At 33.6% G+C, this 20,741-nt stretch overlaps 1 protein-coding gene across 4 annotated transcripts in view; it reads left to right on the top strand.

Moving 5' to 3' along the window:
* The window catches only part of LOC130899588 (uncharacterized), a 152,088-nt gene that overhangs the window by 38,142 nt on the left and 93,205 nt on the right, over nucleotides 1-20,741 (top strand). The window contains exon 1 of one of the 4 annotated variants that reach the window (XM_057809631.1): nucleotides 1,662-2,219. The exons of the other annotated variants lie outside the window; for them this stretch is intronic. Within the exon in view, the coding sequence (XP_057665614.1) occupies nucleotides 1,960-2,219 (260 nt within the window). The 5' untranslated portion in view covers nucleotides 1,662-1,959. Of the gene's footprint in view, nucleotides 1-1,661; nucleotides 2,220-20,741 lie in introns of those variants that run through there. 4 annotated transcript variants of the gene reach the window in all.

The raw sequence follows: 20,741 nt of genomic DNA, 5'->3' as shown, positions 1-20,741 counted from the left end.
CATAATATTTTAATCAACAAATTACAGTACTACGGCTTCAGGGGAACACCTCTTGCATGATTAAAGTCATACCTTACCAATATAAGTCAGCTTGTAAGGGTTGATACAACGATGTGTTCTTGCAAGCCATAGAATGTGGAGTGCCTCAAGGTTCAGTACAAGGCCCTATTTTGTTTTTTCTGTTTATAAACGACATCGCCTATCTAGACATCAGTGGTAAAATATGTCTATTTGCATTAGTTTCTCTTGGAGGAACCCTGATCTCACAGCACTTCATAGGACCATATCTAGTGATCTGATCACCCTTAAATCTTGGTGCGATTATAATCTTTTCTTTCTCAACGTTTCTAAAACCAAAGTTTTATCATATAAAAATACATTGCAGCCTTTTTTTATTAAATAACATCACCATTGAGGTCGTAGCATCCGTAAAATTCTTAGGGCTTGTTGTAGACAATTCCTTGTCTTGTTTTGCGCTGAGATCAGTTTCCAAAGAACTCAACTTATCCATCTCCTTAACTGTTTATTATGTCCTTATTGAGTCGCATCTCCGATATGTCTTTCCCTTCTGGAGTACATGTGATGCGATTCAGTTTGAGCGAATCTTAAACTACAAAAGAGAGCTGTTAGATATTAACTTGATCTAAACAGCAAGCCGCACTGCAGGGATTATAAATTCTGACTATTTCTTCCTTATTTATCTTAATCCGTTTGCACTTCTCCAATTTCAGAAAGGACGTTGCACGGCTATCCACTTAGGAACGCGGGGCATGACTTTTACCTACCTACGCCAAGTTGAAAATTAGTTAAGGGCTCAATATTTTACCAAGCAAAAAAATGCACAATCACTCGCCAATTGAAATAAAATCGATATGATCTTTTCCCGCATTCCGCAATAATTTGAGTGCATATTTACTGGAAAGTGCCTTCTACACTATAAACGACTTCTATTCTAATAATATTTAATTCCTGGCATGCTGCATACTGGTTTCATTTTTGCTTTACGCTTATATACTAATTATTACCTCTAAGTTTGTTACTGATTGTGGTTGTATATTGAAATTTGCATATTCTAATCTCATTCTAAGTCGTGAATGTTTAGATCGATGTAGTCATCAAGTGTGTTTTGTGCTTAATGGTACCAAAACTTTAGTACTAGGTCTCGTATAGTCCGTATATATTTTCTATAGTTTTTCATTATAAGTGATCTGTTAGATAACACAGTATTTCATAATCTGCATGTTTAAAAAACGTTTTCCTTGACATATTGGATATTTTTAGAATAGTCATAATTCTATAATTCGACATTCATAATAATTCATTAACAACCAGTGGTCAAAAATATGTTGTATAAATTCAGTCAGTTGAAAAAAATAAAACCAGTACATCATAGCCTGATAACTAAAATATAATAGAATGACGATGAATCTATTTCTGTCGGAGCACAAACAAAAATTCTTTGTGTTGTCGATTGCATTACAAACTAATAATTGAAATAAAAACAACGCCGATAATTTTCTATTTCTTCTACAACCTCAACAGTCAATACGCGGACGAATCAAATCGACAATGACGTAACGTTCGACCAACTCGATTGTATGCCGGTGAACCGTTGACTGTCGTGGGGGAACTCGAAAACGAAAACACGGTGCTGTGTATCTGTTATTCTGTTGCAGTAGGCTTTGCAAGCTTAATTTCGTAGCACTCAAGTTTCTTTACATTGCTTAAGCTCGCTTCGTATGATCGCGAATTTTTACGCTATTATTGAAATCGCGTAAAAAATGGAAAAACAACGGTAACATATAAGGAAGTGGCGAGTGAAAGACAACGATGGACAATTATTATAAAAGAGACTTTCAGCGAGGTTAGGTCGCCTTCGCTAAAACAAAAGTGTAAATAATGAGATTTTTGAATGTGCTTTTTTAATAAATACAATATTAGGTAATTCAATTAATAAAAATGGAAGTAGTAACAAGTAGTAAGTTGTTGAAAAATAGGAAAATTCATTTTACCAGAAGCGCGAAAACGAAAAGTTTAAATAGAAACCATAACATTCAAAATAAAAATAACAAAATTTCGAGATCTAATTCTTTAAGAAGCTCCTTCAAACATAATAACAAAAATAATAATAAGAATATAAACGATATTAATAATTTTATCACCAATAACAAGAACCGTGGACAGCGCAAGGAAGATGTCTGTTTTGGCGAGTTTACCAGGTAAGTCAGATTATATGAACACTGACATGTTGTGTATTTATACTCGTAACATTATAGCTACAGGTAAACAGTTGGTCTTAGATAAGATAACTAGAGCAAACGAAACACGTGCACTACATGTACGGAAATAGGAAACGCATTAAATGCATTTATAATTCTTCACATTTTTCATGTTTTACTAATTTATAAACGGTGATGAAATCGGTGATTTAAATGTTTTGAACGTTATTATAATGAAATCAATTGGTTACTAATAATTAAAGGTAACTTCCGATAAGCCACGACGCAGTAAATTTAACACTACTAGTTACATTCGTGAAAAGTAAAAAATTAGAAAATAAGAAAGGATTTAGTCATATGCAGCGGCTTACTATTATTAGGGTTACTAACTGTATTAGCCCTTCATATTCTTTAGTTTGAGACGAGGTAAGACAATTCTTTTGGACTTGGATGCGAAAAATTTTCGCATTGCATTTTCAACATTGGATTCAACCTTTTTCCCGTGTAAGATTTCGGACATGGATCTGATTAAATAGTAATCCTGGATGTTGTAGGAGATCAAATCGCTAAATTCTTCCATTTTATGATGTTTAATTGTTCCAGTATGTTGTTGCATATTGTTTTAAGAGAACCCGCTTTCAGTTTACTAAACCTGGTTATTTCTCCGATAAAACCTCATAGATTCTCATGAGCTGTCCACTTTATACTTAGGCATTGTTCGCTCGATCATCTAGATTGGTTTCGAAGTACAGTAAACCTCCATAATTCCATCAGGTACACAAGATTTTCCTTTGTGACAGCCATTGTCACTTCCTTGTTCGTATTGTTTAGTCATCACAAATAATGATGGCATTGTGAAGAGTTGTTCATATGACCCCTACCCGACGTTTTGCTTGAAACTCGGCTAATTCAATTTGAATCTCTCTAGACTAAAATTGGAAGATTATGTAATTTTTTCATTGAAAAGTAAAACAGGAAAACGAAATATGGGCGCTAGTGTCGGGGATAGTGAATAGGTAGCACAATAAACAAAGTTCAATAACTTAAACTTACTATATACACTTCAATAAAACAATATACAACAAAAGATTAAACTACGTCTCGTGAGCTGAATCTCTGGAAGATCTCGGAGGTTCGAGATCTGATCACTTCACTGTCTCGGAACTTAATTTCTCCTCGATTCTAAACGTTTCGCCTGGGTTCGTGTAAGGTATGGAACATTGGAAAGGTATATAGGTTTTTCCTAAAAAGTGTAACAGGTATAACGAGAAGGATTTATTTAATTGCATGCTATTAAGACATTAAGCAGGTTACTTGGAATTTCCTGTGTCAGTAATTGGTCAGTCGGGGATGTAAGGATCATTGTTTTGTTGAGGAACTTGTTCGGAGAAATGTGTACCTGTACTAAGTTTTTTTAAATGCAAGGTCACATGGCGTGGTCGCTACAAAAATAATTTGCACATTATCGTTGGTAAAAGTCCTAGTTAGTGACATCGCTTCGGCAAACTAATATTCAGCCATTCATTGCTATACCAAAGAAAAATCGTTGGACTGATTGTATCAATCTCGAAGTCAACTATTTTATTTTTAGTAGATCAATTGTATTTTCAATACAAAACATACCAAAACGTTTAATGGAAAATTTTCTCTTTATTGTGTGGAAGAGAACAAAATCACGTTGATATAATAAATTGAAAACGGTATTTTTTTTCTTCGCGTACTTGTTATTGCTAATTTAACTAGCCTTGTTAAATTTTTATAAACAGAACTGAACGTAAATGACGCGAAGCGAATGTGATTGAATAAGTAGGAAAATTTAAATTACTACCGCTTATATATAAGTTACGATGCCTAAAAGCTACATAAAAACCTGCAAAATGTACCTGAGTCGTATCTGAACATAGGCAACGGAAATTTATTTCCTTTGTAATAGAAATCAAGAACAACAACGATATACGAGGGTTGTTTTAAAAGATTCCGATCTGAGAATGACAGTACTGATCAGAGATTTTCAGATTTTTCTAAAAATGGAAAAAATGTGTAAAAATTGTGACAACCGCGATATCATAGGTGACGGGATTGTCTTTATCAATAATCTTCAAAAACAGTAACAGAAGTACTTTTTTATCTGGTCAACGCTCTTTCTCACACTTCCGACATCGCTACAGCTTAAATTCACGATTTGCACTTTGAATTGGTTGACCACCTACCGTATTCACCAGATTTGGCCCTCGGCGTCTTTTCCTTATTCCTAAATAAAAGTTTCACTTACGGAGATTGAGGTGTGCCAACTCGTCATAAGATTTTTAACTTCTGATACAATGTGCTAACTCGTGATCGTGGTTGTCATGAAGATTAGACAAGTCATATGGCACTTTGCTTTACATCCTTCTGCTGATAAGCACCAAAGAAGTTTGTCACTATTTTGTCATCTCTACTTTTCAAATTTAAAATCATTAATTACAAGCAATTTGTTTCCCCGCTGACTTAGCATGAAATCTACTACTAATGCCATTTTTAACTTGTCACAAACACCCACGCCACGTTATCTGTTTGAAGAATGAAGAACGGAGCACGTAGTGTATTATTTTAATTTGACATAGGGTGGTGGCAATCTTGGGGGTAGAATTTTAACCAATTGCATGTCTATTATTTAATATGGAATTTTAAAATTTCATTTCTCTATTGATTTTGAAAGATTTCGAAATTTTACGATTTAATTTTTGGATTTTCCAACGTTACAAAGTGGATTAGGTTCTAAATTCCAGATGATACTCTTAATAAATCCGTCACAAGTCGTATTCAGTACTCGGACTACTTTTTGGTTTACCTGAAATATCCTTGTCCCGAGTTGGCGCATCCTTTTCTCAACGGATTAAAAATTTTCACGAGTTGTAGCGGGAGAAAGATATTCATTAGACGAGGACGTTACCGCATACGTAAATGAGTATTTTGAGGAGAAAGACTCAAAAAAGATTATATAAAAATGATTATAAGCAATAATCAAGTACCATCTGGAATCAGGAACATCGTATTTTGATAAAATATAGTCTGTATTTTTCAAGTCCGATTGAACTTTCGATGAGGTTAACTGTCATACTGATTTACATCCGGATAAATACATCGTTTGATGCAGTATATGCTGGTGGCATCATTGGACCTTATTTTTTTTTTATAAATGAAGTCGGAGCTTGCATGGGTAGTTACCGTTCATTGATTAATTGTTTCACAAACGAATACCATCAATCCTAGCATGATGTGGTCAAAACAGCATGGCCATTGGACACCCCAACCATTCATCGATTCACTGAAATCAGAATATAAAAATGTTGACGTCGGCCTCAAAAGTGGATTGATTTGATTCACTAGTGTATGCTGATAAATCAGTAACAGTTTATGATTGAGGCTGACTTTAAAATGTTTCCTCAAAATCGTGGCTAAAAATTAGTCGTCCTTCGTCAAAACAGCAGCGGTTTCTTTATAATATAAACTTAAATTGGACTTTAATAACATTCATTTATATGTGCTTCTTCAATATTCGTCCCGGTATATTAGTTTTGCGGTCGGATACTTTGAATATATGATAAAAGAAAACCCAACGTAGAGGGTGTTAGTAATTAGAATTTGTTATTTTTTTTTGTTTGCATTTGTCCGCAAGCGGCATTCTAAACAATAAACGTTTGTCGTGTTTCATTACAAATTGCAGTCGTCGTTATTACTATTATTGAGTTAACCCCGTGTTATGAGGTCAACCACAAATAAGCAAATCATCAGTTTCTCACGAATCTGATGTTCCAAAACAAAACAGTAAATTTCCTTCCACAGCTATTCTTAAGCATTATGAATCCACGGAAAAAAAATATCCCGAGATCGTAATTATCAGTTTCAAGAAATAAGATATTTAAGTTGCCTCAACAGACAGGATCATTTTTATTTAATATTCTTTTCCTTTTAACGTCGCGGTTAATTATGATGAACTCAATCCCCTGGATTGCCGTTCTACATGCATAGTACTCTACTTATTAGAAACGAAATCAAGTGACTGCCTCGATCAGCATTCAAAACAAAATTTTTATCGACTTGGCTTGTGATCAGCTATAAAAAAATCCAACTTTGTGGTATTATTATACCTAAACAGCAGGCTTGGCGCTTTTTCCGTATTAGACCATTTCTAGAGCTTTTTCTCGGTGTAGGTAAGACGAATTTACAAATATGGTCGACGCTTTAGAACCTTTACATTGTTAGTTTTTCGGTATTTGTGGTCAGATATTTATGGTATGGTTCATTCAATTCTATTTTTAGTTGGTTCATCTTTTTAGTTGTTTCTTGTTTGGTATGTTATGGCAATATTCATTAGATTTGTTTTTTGGTCCTTCCCATTGACAATCGTTGTTTCTGTGATTCTATCTCAGTAAATTCCTCAGTCATTTGAGACATTTTAAACACCAATCTTCTGAAAAATTCCTAGTGAGCTGAATTTTTGTATAAATCTTTTTTACGGTGTTGTAATGAAGATGTGAAAAATCAACATCGATATTAAATCAGTTTTTCGCAAATATCTCGCGATATATTGCTCGGAGGTCAATAGCGGTTATTATCAAAAATGTTCCTAGTAAGATCATCTAAAAAAAATGTCTCTTGCATTTTTTTGTAAAATTAACCGTTTTCGGAGTAAAGCGCTGAGAAAGCGACTAGATTTTATACCAAAGCGTAAACTGTATTGGTTTTGAATATCCTCATTCTAATATACTTATAGAACTGATACATGTTTTACATGTAATGAATAATTATCGGATGCTAATGTTGTAGAAGTTGGCATGGTCTACAAACATTACAAAATGCTAGTGTCGCCAGAGGTGATGGTAATTTTGAATTGCCAAATACTGCGAATTTCGTGAATGTGCATATTAATTGTTGTAAAAATTATACAAACAAATGGAGTATTGCGACTATCAAAGCAGAACCGGGTCCTTCAATATCTCACCGAAAGAAAATATTCTGCGCTTTTGATTCCAAAAAATTATGTTTGTTTTGCGAAGAAGAAGCGAGTGGAGTGATTGAGAGAAAAAGTATAAATATCCAACAAGAAAAATATTTATCGAGTATTCTTCTTCTTCATCGTACGTTAGGACTTGTTTGCATCAATGGTTGCCTAGCTGCAGCTGGGATCATGAAGACCAGCTTTCAAACCATCTTGAAAGTGGACATCCTGGCGGTCGGTTTTTCTTCCTTTGTAATCTTTGCCATCCTGTCCTTTGACATTCTGACCACTACATTCTGGATGTCATTACTGGTCTCGCACAGGTCTTGTTTATTCTGACTTTGCTCCTGGTGATCATGTATTTATTCCGCCAAATTACATCTCTCAGGTGCCCTGATATTAATGACGTCTTTGTTGTTTGAGCTTCCACTTCATTCTTTAGATTTCTATTACTTGTTATGTTCGCTCCTAGATATTTGAATGACATCAGTATCGAGTATATTATCAAATAAAAACCTAGCTAAGAAGAGAAACTGATCCTGAACAGTGGGAGTTGAAATGTAAAACAATAGAGCCTATATTACCACCAGCACCCGATGATCTACTTAACACCATCTTTTGTAATAGTACGAAAGGTTGTGGCGGCAAATGTAGATGCTAAAAAATTGAGGTGTTCCAAAGTTTGTGGACGTTGCCGTGGCCAGTTATGCCTAAACGCAGGGTCAACAAATGATGGAAATAATGAAGATGTTGATGTAGAAATTAGTCCATTCGACGTTTTGTCAGCAACTATTAATGATAGAGAAACTGAAGATGTTGAAGATGAATAAAAAAAATAATATAAAGCCCGTTGCGTTCTAATTCGAAGGTGGTGAGAAAACGAGTGCATCGTCACAATATAATCGATTTCTCAGCGCTCTACTCAAAAGACGGTTGATTTTACAGACTTTCGACTTTTATAACTTTTTTAGCCGGCGCGATATTGATGTCGATTTTTCAAATCTTCATAAAAACATGGTAATAAAGGTGTAAAGTGCCAGTGCGAACCTCAATGTGAACTCAAAAATAAAAACAAACATTGAAATTGGTTAAGGTATTGGCCCTTTCGCTAGAGGTATAGGACAACAGATAAACGCTTGGCCTTTTTCAATAGATATTCTATTATTCGAATTTTAGCTAAAATCCAGAAGAATAGACAAACGCTTGGTCATTTGTCGACGAATAATCTATTGTCCGGAATTTAGCTAATAATTCGGGAGAATAGGCATGCGTCGCGCGCCATCAACCAACTGCCTAGTATCCTGGGATATTAGCTAAAATCCCAACTTGTCTATTGACCTACGATATATACAAATTTCAGCTCACTAGGAATTTTTCCACAATTGGCGTCCATGGATTGAAAGTAAATTGACTTAAAGTCAAATGTAAAAATTTTTTCGTTCATTTTTGACCCTTCTCCTTCACCCTTTATATATGTTGGTTCTACTGAATATTTTTCTTAGAATTTTCCATTTTAACAACAAACTTGACTATTTGATCAATTCAATATTGACTTAACATACTCGTAATAACAAAAAAAAATTTATGGTGAGTAATTACATTTCTTCAAATAGTTATTTCAATTATACACGTCTTGTTTTTTTTAAAACAATATTTCTGATAATAATTTATGTGTTTAACATAATTACATAATACATAGTTGTCACCTATAATTTTTCTAATATTACTCCTTAGAAATAGAATAGTTATATGCGCATTTTGTGTTTATTAGGATATGATCTCATGGTGGAAAAATTACCATTGCTATTAGTGAATAGCTAATCGTACGCATAATTATTATTAAGCGCTTTACTAAATGTCAACAACTAACAATACATGTTTGTTCAATTCCGATCGAATTTTTTTTGGTTCTCATTTGTTTACGAAATATTTGATTTATATTGTAGGTAACGCTTTCCGTATTTATTTACATTCTTTCTATTCGTGAGGTGAATTAATAAACAATGTCTTTCAAGTTTTTAATTCATTTACATACTATACAATACATTTTACTTAAAATAATTTACTTATATATATATATCACTTAAATAATTTCTGCGATTACTATTACTAATTCGTTATTTTCATTACGACTGCGCTACATAACTTATTTATATACCACAGATAGAATTCTATAAAGTTCTAGAACAAAAAGAAACAAAAGAAATAGACTTTCATAGAAATTATTTAAAAGAAATATTGTTAATAGGCCGTCCGCTATAATAAAAAGTTCTAAAAGGAAACATCAAATGCGCGTCCGTCATTTATAAAAAATGTGAAAGGCGCCGCGCGAATTCGCCGAATTTTTAAAATCCATAGTAGAAATAGAACTTGTTCCTAACAATATTGATGGTTAAAAAAAATTTTTTATACTTCAACCACGTGTATAGTTAATTATTACACTGTTTTCTATAGAAAAGTATTGTACGATTATAGATTCAATGATTGAGAAGTGGGTAGCTTCCTTCAATACTCTTAATATTATAAATAATATGCAATACTCCACTGAACAATTGATCGAGACAATAAAAAATTTCGATAACTCCAACTACGGCAATTAAAAAATCAGAAAAGAGGTCCCAGAAGTACCAAGCCCAACAAAGAAAACTCGGAAAATTTTTGGAAAACAATTTATTTATTTTTCAACGTAATATCCTCAAGCTCCTCAAAACTGACGACATCACCTCTCCATTGTTGGAAAATTTTGACCACTGAACCAATTTTTCAAGTCTAGAAACAGAAAAATATTCCGAGGGGACTGAATCTGGCGAATAGGGTGCATGAGGTAAAAATCAAACTAATTCATTTTGGCCTTTGAAATAACGAATATGTGAGCTGGTCTTAACGAATTAACACTTTCTTCTTAGCCAAATGTGGCCGTTTTTGATCTAATTGCTCAAATGTTGCAATAAGTTCGCATAATACTAGCAGTTATATCTCAAAAAACCGACGCCATGACCTTGCCTGCAGATGGAACTGTCTTTGCCTGTTTAAATTTACATTTTTTAGGTAGTCTGTATGTGGCTAGTGTGGCGACACAAATAAGACGTGTCTTCAGTTGTATTAGTATCTGACATCTTAAAAATATTAAACTTAAAAAAATCGTATATGTAAACTAAAAATCTATTAAATATATAGCAGCACAAACCGTTAAGACGTAACTGATCCTTGTAGCGATGTGCTAAAAACAATTAATACCCCCAGTCGATTGCAGTTAAATCTGATTGGCCAGTATTAGTTGGCTTGTTTATTTTAGCCAATACATACAAAAGCGAAGAGCACTACACCTGGGAACGCTTGACATAGAAGACGAAGATCTCTGGCAATTAAAGTCATTCCACATTCTAGATTTTTGAAAAGTTGTGGGATTTATGGATCAGTTGTGAATACAGGGTTCTCCTTTATCTCAGAAATAAAGGGAGACATAATAGATCCTTTGGGTCGCAGTGTATACGAGACCCCAAATCTATATATACAAAGGCGCGGGGCGATCATGCATCGATCACGCATCGGTTGTTGTTTGGGTCGCTCTGTTTGTTGGATGGATTTAGTATATGTATATATTTTATACTATAACGTGATAAATTTGCAATTTCGCAGTGAGATTTGTCAGAATCGCAAAGTCTTATACCAAAAAAGTGTGTATTTGGTTTTCCCCTACCCGTTTCAAGAAACAAAATTAGCATAAAAGTGGTTGAATGGCCTTGTGTAAATTTAATAATTTATAATCTTTTTGTCGTCAATATGAATAATATTGTATAGATGTCCATTGTCGTATGTCGCAACAATTTATCCTATGGAATTGTTATTTAATAATTTTATATCTTCCGGCAGTTCAATAAGATTGCCATTTAATTTAACATCCTGCTTAAACTCAGTTGATTAAGTAGCACGAATTATCATTTCAATAATTACTTCTGTTCAAATAGATGTAACCATTAATTCGAATTTAAATTTTGAGTAGACATATGCTTTCAAATTAAATTAATACCTACATTTATAATGTAAAGACAAAGATTATTATTGTATAGAAAAAACATTTCAATACTTGAGGTACTTAAACATCTCCAATCCTTTTTAAACATTTGAAACAGATACATTTTTTGTTCCTAATGTACTATTTTGATCAGAAAAGCTCACTTTAACCAAAATAAGTGCTCGTGTCCTCGTGAAAATTATTTTTTTCCCACAAATACATAAATATTGATAACTACTTAATGAACCAACAAAAAGTGAACTAAGAAATGAATTACCTGTTTTGGTTCCATATACTAATCTATCGCTGATTCTCAGCTCAGATCCAATCATAACACGTGTGTCTCTAGAAATAGAGCTTGGATAAATTCTGTAACTAGAGCTTTTTCTCTCCCAAGTCACAATTAGAAAACCTACCTGTAGGTCTAAGTTTTACTCTCCACAGTACGTACGTAAGAAGATTCTTCAAAGGGATTTAGATATCCCAACAACGAAAGACGAAATAAAAATCCTGATCCCCTAAACTGCTAAACAATCACCAGGCAGTACGCAGATTGAAAACTAATGATCCGTATCGTGTAATTATTGCTAGAGCAGAGCGCACTGCACGAATGAAATGCATAGTTGCGAGAGCCAGCTTCAAGACATCAGAGGATGGATCCAGGGCTTACTCTGTGAGAATTGTCCATTAAAACATATAATTTATCCCAGTATAGTGGTTTTAAATGTTATTTTACAAGCATTCAAAAGTGTGAATGCTTGTAAATGTTTGGCAGCTAACTATGTTGATGGCGTTTCAGAAACTGAGCTCTTTTTACAGAATTGTGAATACTATGGTTATCAGGCATGGTAACAGAAAAGTTGAACAAAATCACCCAGAGACACAGGGCGAGTAAGGTCAAAATCTTGCCTAAAGTTATCATTGTTACTCGTCGAGAAGGGTAATAATAATTCAGTGGTTTGCAGAGCGGAACGTTCTATAAACTATGAACTTTTTTTATACCGATATCAGTTGGTGTTACTTTTAAGTCTAGAACATCAAAGCTATCGGTTTTAGTTGTAGCAAGAAGGAATAACATGGAATCAAAAATGGAATACTATCCTTCCCAAGGTTGAGTCTTATTTCTACTACAGCATATTCGTTTGCCGAACGAGGATGGAAAGGAAATAAACGTCAAAACCATCTCTTACTTGTAGGTGGAAATATTGTTCACAACACTTTTGGAATCCTGTTTTGTTCGTCCTTTGTTAGTATCAAATCCATACGACTTTGTTAGCCCTTTGTTAGTTTGAAAAAAATGGATGAAAGAGAAGGCTTTTTGGCCGTAAGATATTATTAAATTCAAGACTTGGCTTGATAAATCTTATTAGGATATTGCCCCAGAAAAATCATGTGGTTTGCTAAATTTGCATTGCACGCAGTGGTCACCCCAAAAAGTCTGTTATGACGGAAACATAAAGAAAGTCCTCAATATAATATTGAATAAACTTAAAGTGAAGTTAATTAAGATAGCTGAGATCCTAAAGATATCAAAGGATCGCGTTGGACATACTGTTAATGAATATTTAGGTATTCGAAAGCTCCGTTCAAAGTGGGTGCCGCGGGAGCTCACAAAATACCAAAAACAATAATGAATTGTTTATTTTGAGCAGTGTTTGGAGGTGTTACGTCGTAATAAACCCGAATTTTGCGTCGACATGTAACAATGGATAAAACATGGCTCTATCATTTCAATCCAATCGACACTCAACCAAGTGAACTGCATGTGATGAATCAACTCCAAAAAGTGGAAAGATGCAAAAATTGGCAAGGTGATAGCATTTTGGGATGTATATGGTATAATATTCATCGAATATCTTAAATTATTGGAGCGTTTAAGAACGAAATCGCTGAAAAATGTCCTTATTAGAAAAAGAAGAAAATTCTGTTTCATCAAAACAATGACCTTGTCGAAATTGCTTTCGCGCGTCGTCTGTATTTTTCAGTTCTCTGACCTTAAGAGGATACTCGCGCCGATTTAGTATCGAATAATTGTATGACCCCCATAATCGCCCTCCGAGGCTATGTTGAATAATAAAATCGATTTCTATCAAAAAAAGAGTTTTTCTATGCTAACCTACGAATGTTTCAGCCCACCTGTTAAAACATGTGATACCATTTTTGCATATCGTTTATCGATTTAATAGTATTTCAATCTCATCTGCGAGAAAATTCTCTACCAACTTGTTCGCCACATTTGAGATTCTTAGTCTTTTATTCGTGCTTTACATGTACAGATTTTTGGATAGTAGATTTTTCAGCTAATTATTACAAAGTAATAGTTTCTATATTACCAAGTGTCCTCATAATTTTTTTACAAATATTTTCTCAATATGCTTTATCATCAGCAATATCCATTATTTAAATTAATCTTGAGATCAATGTGTTTTTGAAAAAGTTATAATTGATAATTCTTCAATTGCAACAGTTATTCCCAAACCTCAACACCTCTACGTTTCGTAAATATTTTTTATTAACAATTTTCAGAAAATATTAAATATAAGTATTCGATCTATATTGCAACCAAGAAGAAATAACTTGTAACAAATTATAAGGTTGGCAACTAAGTACTTTCGCTTTTTTACTGATACTTGCTTTATTGATATTGGTCACATTGACGTAACTTTAGAAGCAAGTAGTGCTTGATTTTTATTAAAGTTATTAGTTGTGGCTTAATTTCAATTGGAGTGCAGAAACGAACGTATATAGTGCTGATTGCACGTGTCAGAATTGGTATAAAAAATTCCGTTGTGGAGATTTTTCCCTCAAAGTTGAGCAACGTTCTGGTCAGCCTACTGAAGATGATGATGACCAAATAAGAGCATCGTCATATAATTGTACGAGAGGTTGCGAAGAGGCTACATATATCGCACACAACAATTGAAAAACACTCAAAATGTGTTGGGCTAGTTGAGAAGCTTGATGTTTGCAAACTTTTGCAATATGCATCTTAAAAAAAATGAAACCGACCCTTTCATGAAAAGAATCATCACTGATGATGAAAAATGGGTCCTATAGCTGAAGCTAAAAATCAACAAAAAAGCTCATACTATCAGTTTGGTGAAATTACAAAGATGTTGGGTTTTTTGAGGTGCTTCAAAGAAACCAAACGATCAATTCTGCTGTTTACCGTCAACAATTAATTCAACTGGATGCAGAATCAAAGAAAAACGGCCAGGATTGTCAAATCGGAAAGGTTTAGTGTTCCACCATGATAATGCAAGGCCTCACACATTTTAATCAACTCGTGGGAAACTATTAAAGCTTTGCTGGGAAGTGATGCCACATCCCTCATACAGCCCTGATCTGGCACCATTTGATTACCAGTTATTTCGAAGTTTGCAAAATTTTTTGAATTGTCAAAGTTTCACAAATGACGATGACCTTCAATCGCACCTGGTTCAGTTTTTTATTGATAAGGACTAGAAATGTTATGAGCGCGGAATCATTAAGTTGAAAGTAAGATGGCAAAAGGTCATTGAGCAAAATAGAAAATTTTTGTTTACAAAAAGTGTTTCATTTTATACTACAAAACCGAAGAAATAATATACTTAATTCATTTGCATTATTCACCAGTCGACTATCATACATTTACGCTAAGTTTATTAAAATACAAAATGACTATAATGTTTTGATGTAGTTTCCATGACGAATCATTCAATTAAAAACATATGAACTTTATTACTATAGACTTGATGTCGCCCGAAGGCACGAGGCTTGCAGTTCCTATTCAATTACACGTTCAGTCAGCTTTGCTAGGATGATTTGTACGACCTTGAAAATATTTTCCCATGAACAAAACATTACAGGGAAATATTAAATGTCGCACAGAGTCGAAAGTAAAACATGAAATGTTATTTTTCTCATCACAATAACAGTTTTAATATGATAGGTAAAATTAGCTACGAATAGTAAAAAGGAATTCATTATCTTTAAGTTTATTCATTAGCAACGATTAATATTGAAAAAGAGGTGGCTAAAACTGTGGAGCATAGAATATTGCAACTGCCTCCATAGTATTTTATATTTAGCTCAATTATCGTGTAGCCCCAGTTTCTTTCAATAGAATTTCATTTTATTATACAATATAGCTGCCTTAGATAGAACGATTATAGCTGTCACTGAATTTTTCGTTACGATTTGTCTTTAGTCTCAAAACAGGTTTTAGTTTCAGCGATAACTTCTACGTCGGTGCAAAATTTCTGTCCAGCGGGTATCCACATGCGGTTCGCGGAAAAGTCGCTAGTGGCAACATCTGGAGAATTTGGTAGACGGGGAAGTAATTCATGCCAACGTTTTCATTTATTTGTGACACATTGCATTGTCTTAATGAAACAGCACTTTGTTCATATTCAAATGGAGTGGTTTATCGCGATTTCGTCCTTCAAACGCTCTAGTAACGCTACTTAATAGTTTGAGGTAGTTGATGGATATGATACCATGCGCATCCCGAAATACTGATGCCATAACCTTGCCAGTTGATTTTTGCGTCTTTTCACGGTTTAACACGTGCAGCCAGAGTTTCCATCTCCAAAATTTGGCAAACAGAACGAGAAACATGAAAATCCCGGATGTTAGAGCCTAGAATACAATTTTTGGGGTTACTTTTTTAACTTAATCACTGTCCTTTAAATTTTTATCTGAATTCTTTAAAAACTACTGTTTCAGTGACTGAAAAATAAATTACAAAAACTATGGATTCCTCATTTGCTGTCAATAAATCACACCAGTGGTGCACTGCGTTGTTAATGGCATTACCAACCATGTTTAGGATTAGATTTTCTTTTAGTTTGTGGAAAACATTGTAGGTTCGATGTTTTCCAAATTTACCAACACAAACTAAGATAAATGAAGCTAGCTTACGAGCTTCCGATGCCCTATAAACTAGGATAAACTAGCGGAAATTTCGACGACTCATGGACTTTCAATTGGTGTGAAATGATAGAGCCATACTTCATCAACTGTCGCATACCGATACAAAAATTCAGGTTTATTGTGAATAAACAGCTCTAAAAACTGATCAGAACCTGAGTTCGCGCAGCAACAGAGCTTTCTTAACCCAAATATTCATTCAAGAAATGTCCAACACGATCTTTTTATATTTTTAGGGTCTGAGCTATCTCATTCATCTTAAATTTACGGTTATCTGAAATTATTTTGAATACTTTTTTGATGTTTTCATTGGTGGCTGCCTCTCAACGGTTGATTTTTTTGGAGCAAATTCCGAATATTTATCAAGCCAAACCTTGACTTCAACAGGATTATTTTGCCAAAAAGCAACACACGAAATTCCTTTTTATACATTTTTTCGAACTAACAAAAGTTGGCGGATTTAATACTGGTAGCGCCCTCCATGTATCAGTCTGCAAACTTTTCGACTCACCTAATATACTAAGATCTGAAATAATAGTATGTAAATGTTCCTGTTAAATACAATAAAACTCTAAATAAATTCAATTTTGAAGTACGATTCCGTTAATTTTTTCAATTGACAGCGTTCAGAGATTATTATCGTGTAATGGGTACTACTCAGGTCAAGGTGAAGTATCTTGTATCGAACTATACAGGGTTTTATCAACATTTGTTCCACGATGCTTGAGTGATTCGTTCGTGGATAAAACAAAGAAAATTTCGGCTCTTCTAGAATTGCATCATAGTCTCCTTCTCACACTCATTCTGTCCATCTAAAAACAATATAAAGTTACGTAGTTAACTTCATCTTGCAATGTTGCCATATTCACTCCGATGTTTTCATAATTAATAAGCCAATTTTATAAAAAAAAATTCAAAAAGGTTATCGACAAAAGTACAAACGTTTATTAATATCATAAATATATTGATAAGTAATCTGGGATTTTAAAAGGATTAAATTTTGCTAATGCACCAAAAGTTGTAACTGACGAATTGATGAATATGATTTCAGTTCTAATCCTGCTGGATTATGTCTAAATGTTTACTGTGATCGATCACGGTTTTTCATTTTATACTGGGCGTCCATTAAATGAGGCATAAATCCATTCTTCGGCTAAGATTTGTATGATAATTTTTTGAAAAAGCAATGAAAAATGCCAATATATTTGTAAAGTCAGTCATTTTGATATTCTTATATGCATATTTTTAGAAATAGAGTTGGAGTTAAATGAAAATAAGGAGGAATTGAAGACAAATTAGTGGCTATAATGAATAATTAGGTTACATAGTGAGCTTTGTCATATGGGGATACGTTTTCATTGAACAAATAAAGACGAAAGGCAACTTTTAGCATAATTAACTCATTAATACAACATAGGTAATTAGAAATAACTAAATAACCTATTGTAATTATTAATTTCCAAAGCCGACGACTTGAGACTCACTTAAAGCGAGATGTATGTATTAAACAACGAGACTGACACCTCTATCCTTATAGCGGTTTACACGAACCTTTCCTTTGTTTGAAACAGTCTTCTTCTAGCAGTTTCTTAACGCGTGCTGCTTTCTCTATCACTGCTTAACCTGACTCAGATCTTGTTCATACTAATTCTTGGGGGATTGTAATGAACTAGTTGGATGAAGTGGACTGTCGAGTTTGTCGTTCACTACAGCACCCAAGTAGATGTGTTGTTTTCTTCGACGAGGTTGCGGAATGAAGGACCAGTCGTAATTTTAAGTAACGTTTAATAAAAACACTTAAATACGACAATATTACACGTAAATCGATGTACAAAATAAGCAACAAGATAAATCAACAAGAATGTCCACAGTGATATATAGTTGATTACAAAAGATAGCGAAGTTTATATGTATATTTCTCCGGTTATACTTGAACGAAGTAACAGAAAATTGCACGTTTTATGTTGCGTCGTAACGCGAGAGATATTTTGATTATTCAGGTAAATCGTAATTTTGCCCGTTTGTAAGGTTAAGATTTTTTATAATTTGATAAGTGAGAGAGAATCGTTAGGTTGATTTAGATATAGTTCGTTAGTTTTAACGCGCACTGTATGTTTAGTTTCTGTTTACTGTGGATTCTTTTTTCTCACTGTTCTGTACTGTGTTACTTTCTGCTCTCTTACTCTCGTGCATGAATGTTAAATTTTATTTATATGGGCTAAAATGGGGGTTAAAAGTATCCCAATATCGTGGTAATATTTTGTGTTAATTGCCGTGAAGCAATAAAAAGAATCTATATTTTACAAACAGATTTTTTGAAATTTCTCTTTTGTTTGTATAAGGGTTGACCAGATGAACTTGGAATAGTTTGTAAAAGTATAATGAAGGTTTTTTAAAAGTTTTCAATAGTAATTGCTTTTGTGTTTATTTGAGAGAAAGTTATTAGTGACACTTTAGAAATTTAACGATTGGTCTCTTGCGGAGAGAGAGTTATTTATTAGGGGTTTAAAGGTACAAAGGACATTCGACATTTGTCATTGTCTAAAATTTCATAAAATTGTGAAAGTCTTAACGATTATGGTATTTACCATATGTTGAATCGCAACACTAATGTAGTTTTCATCTCAAAGTAGACAGCGTCAGATCTGGGCAATAGGTCAATAGGATGCTGAACTTGTTAGACAGATAATGCGGAATAAGCTCGTTGTTGGTCTAAGGTGAGAACTTAGAAATTCTCCTTTAGTTTAGTTTAGGTTATTTTCTACTTATTTTATAAGTAAGAACGAGATCGTAGTAATGGAGAAAGTAGACTTGGACATTTGGACCTTTAAGAACCCTGGAACGCAATCTCATTATTTTGATGCTACTTTTCAGGATCATAAATAAAAAAGGCCATTATTATCCTTTTTAATAAATATCTGTTAGGTTCAGTGACATTTAAATAGTGAGTACAATCTGCTTTTTGGCATACACTTTTTGCATATTAATATTGTGAGGTTAGTTAGGAAATATCCATTCCTTTAGCTTCAAAAAATGAAGGAGTTTACGGAGGTCATTTTAACATAGAGAATGTTTGTGGATACTTGTCATAGACTATCGCCGAATGGTGTTAACGATATCACCACAAGTTTGCCACAATTAAATCGTAAGGATGTGGTAGGCCTGGCCGCAAGACGTAGTCGGCTCAACCGCAAATCTATCTATCTATGACCACAAAAATTGGCTCATGTATGGTCGTTCTGATGAATACAAAACAGTAATTTTTTTTTAAATTATTATACAGTTGGTCCGCATTGAATCAACCAAAAAAGATTATCTCATATGTTCACGAGTCATAATATGTATTTACATGCAAAATAAAATGGAGAAGGACGTTTTGATACCTTTCCTTGTCACTTTCTGTACAAAATGTATCAAATAAAGGTGGCGCCACATTAGCATCAAGGTAAATTTCGTTTAGGTTATATTAACTACATTATTTTGTAAAAGTAAATCGTTAAAATGTTCATTAATGAACTACTTGTATCCACAATGATATTGAATTTTAATTCGGCATACTTCAGTTCATCTACAATTATTTTGAACTGTAATTCATCTTATATATCTGGAAACTGCTTCAACTTTTCACCCAAATGAGATACTTCTCCTTTTCCCTACTCTCCATGCTTTTTGTAACAAATAACTGTTTCCTTGTCATTTTTTTTCGAATACCAACTACATTATTTTCTTCACTTTGCTTCGTTATTTATTTGTGAGTTAATCCATCAAAAAAGTTCACAATAATTGGATAACGAAATACATACTTTTGAGGGTTTATATTGAGCCATTTACATTACCTCAATTACCATATCTTCAAGATTAATTTTACTTTGATACCTATCCACTAAATTTTATTAAGCTTCTTTTGATAATTTTCCACAAGAATTAATAGTAGCATAAATTTCTGACAGTTCAATTTCAAGTAAATAACAATCAAAATATTCCGAATATCCTTCATTCAAATGCGAACCTCTTGAATAACTAACATTAAAGATACCGATCCTTTAGAAGTCCTTTTGCTATATGTTCGGCCAGCGTCAAAAATGATAATTTAAGGGTGTGAGGACACAAAATCTGTACAAACTGTTTATTTTAAATTAATTATTTGCACTGAAAAAATGGTTACCACACTAAAATTACACACATTTTTTAATGTTGCATTAAATTATGAAGTATTAATCTAGCGTTTGCTCAAAACTATCTTTTTTAATTCTGTGTAGTTGCTTCCTAATCTTTAGAATATCCGTTTCCTTTCAAATTTCGCCAAAAACGTTCAATTGCCATCAGTTGAGGCACATTTCTAGTTTTCTCATTCAACTCCTTTGCATAATGAGCAATTGGCATATCTAGCAAAAACACAAAATTTCCTTCAGGATGCTTTTTTGATGAACTGCATTAATCTAGATCTAACACACTCTATTTCACATTTCCAGTAAGACAAATTTATGCTGAAGAATGACCACGAGAAAATATCGCCAACCATACCAACACTTTCGAGTAGGAACATTTTATGTCTTTTGGAATACACTCCTGAATTTACTTTCTGGAAATAATAAGTCTCATTATTCTGTTTCAC

This window comes from Diorhabda carinulata, chromosome 11 (genome assembly GCF_026250575.1).
Source record: "Diorhabda carinulata isolate Delta chromosome 11, icDioCari1.1, whole genome shotgun sequence".
In the NCBI taxonomy this organism is placed as follows: domain Eukaryota; kingdom Metazoa; phylum Arthropoda; class Insecta; order Coleoptera; family Chrysomelidae; genus Diorhabda; species Diorhabda carinulata.
This window is presented reverse-complemented; position numbering and strand designations above follow the sequence as displayed.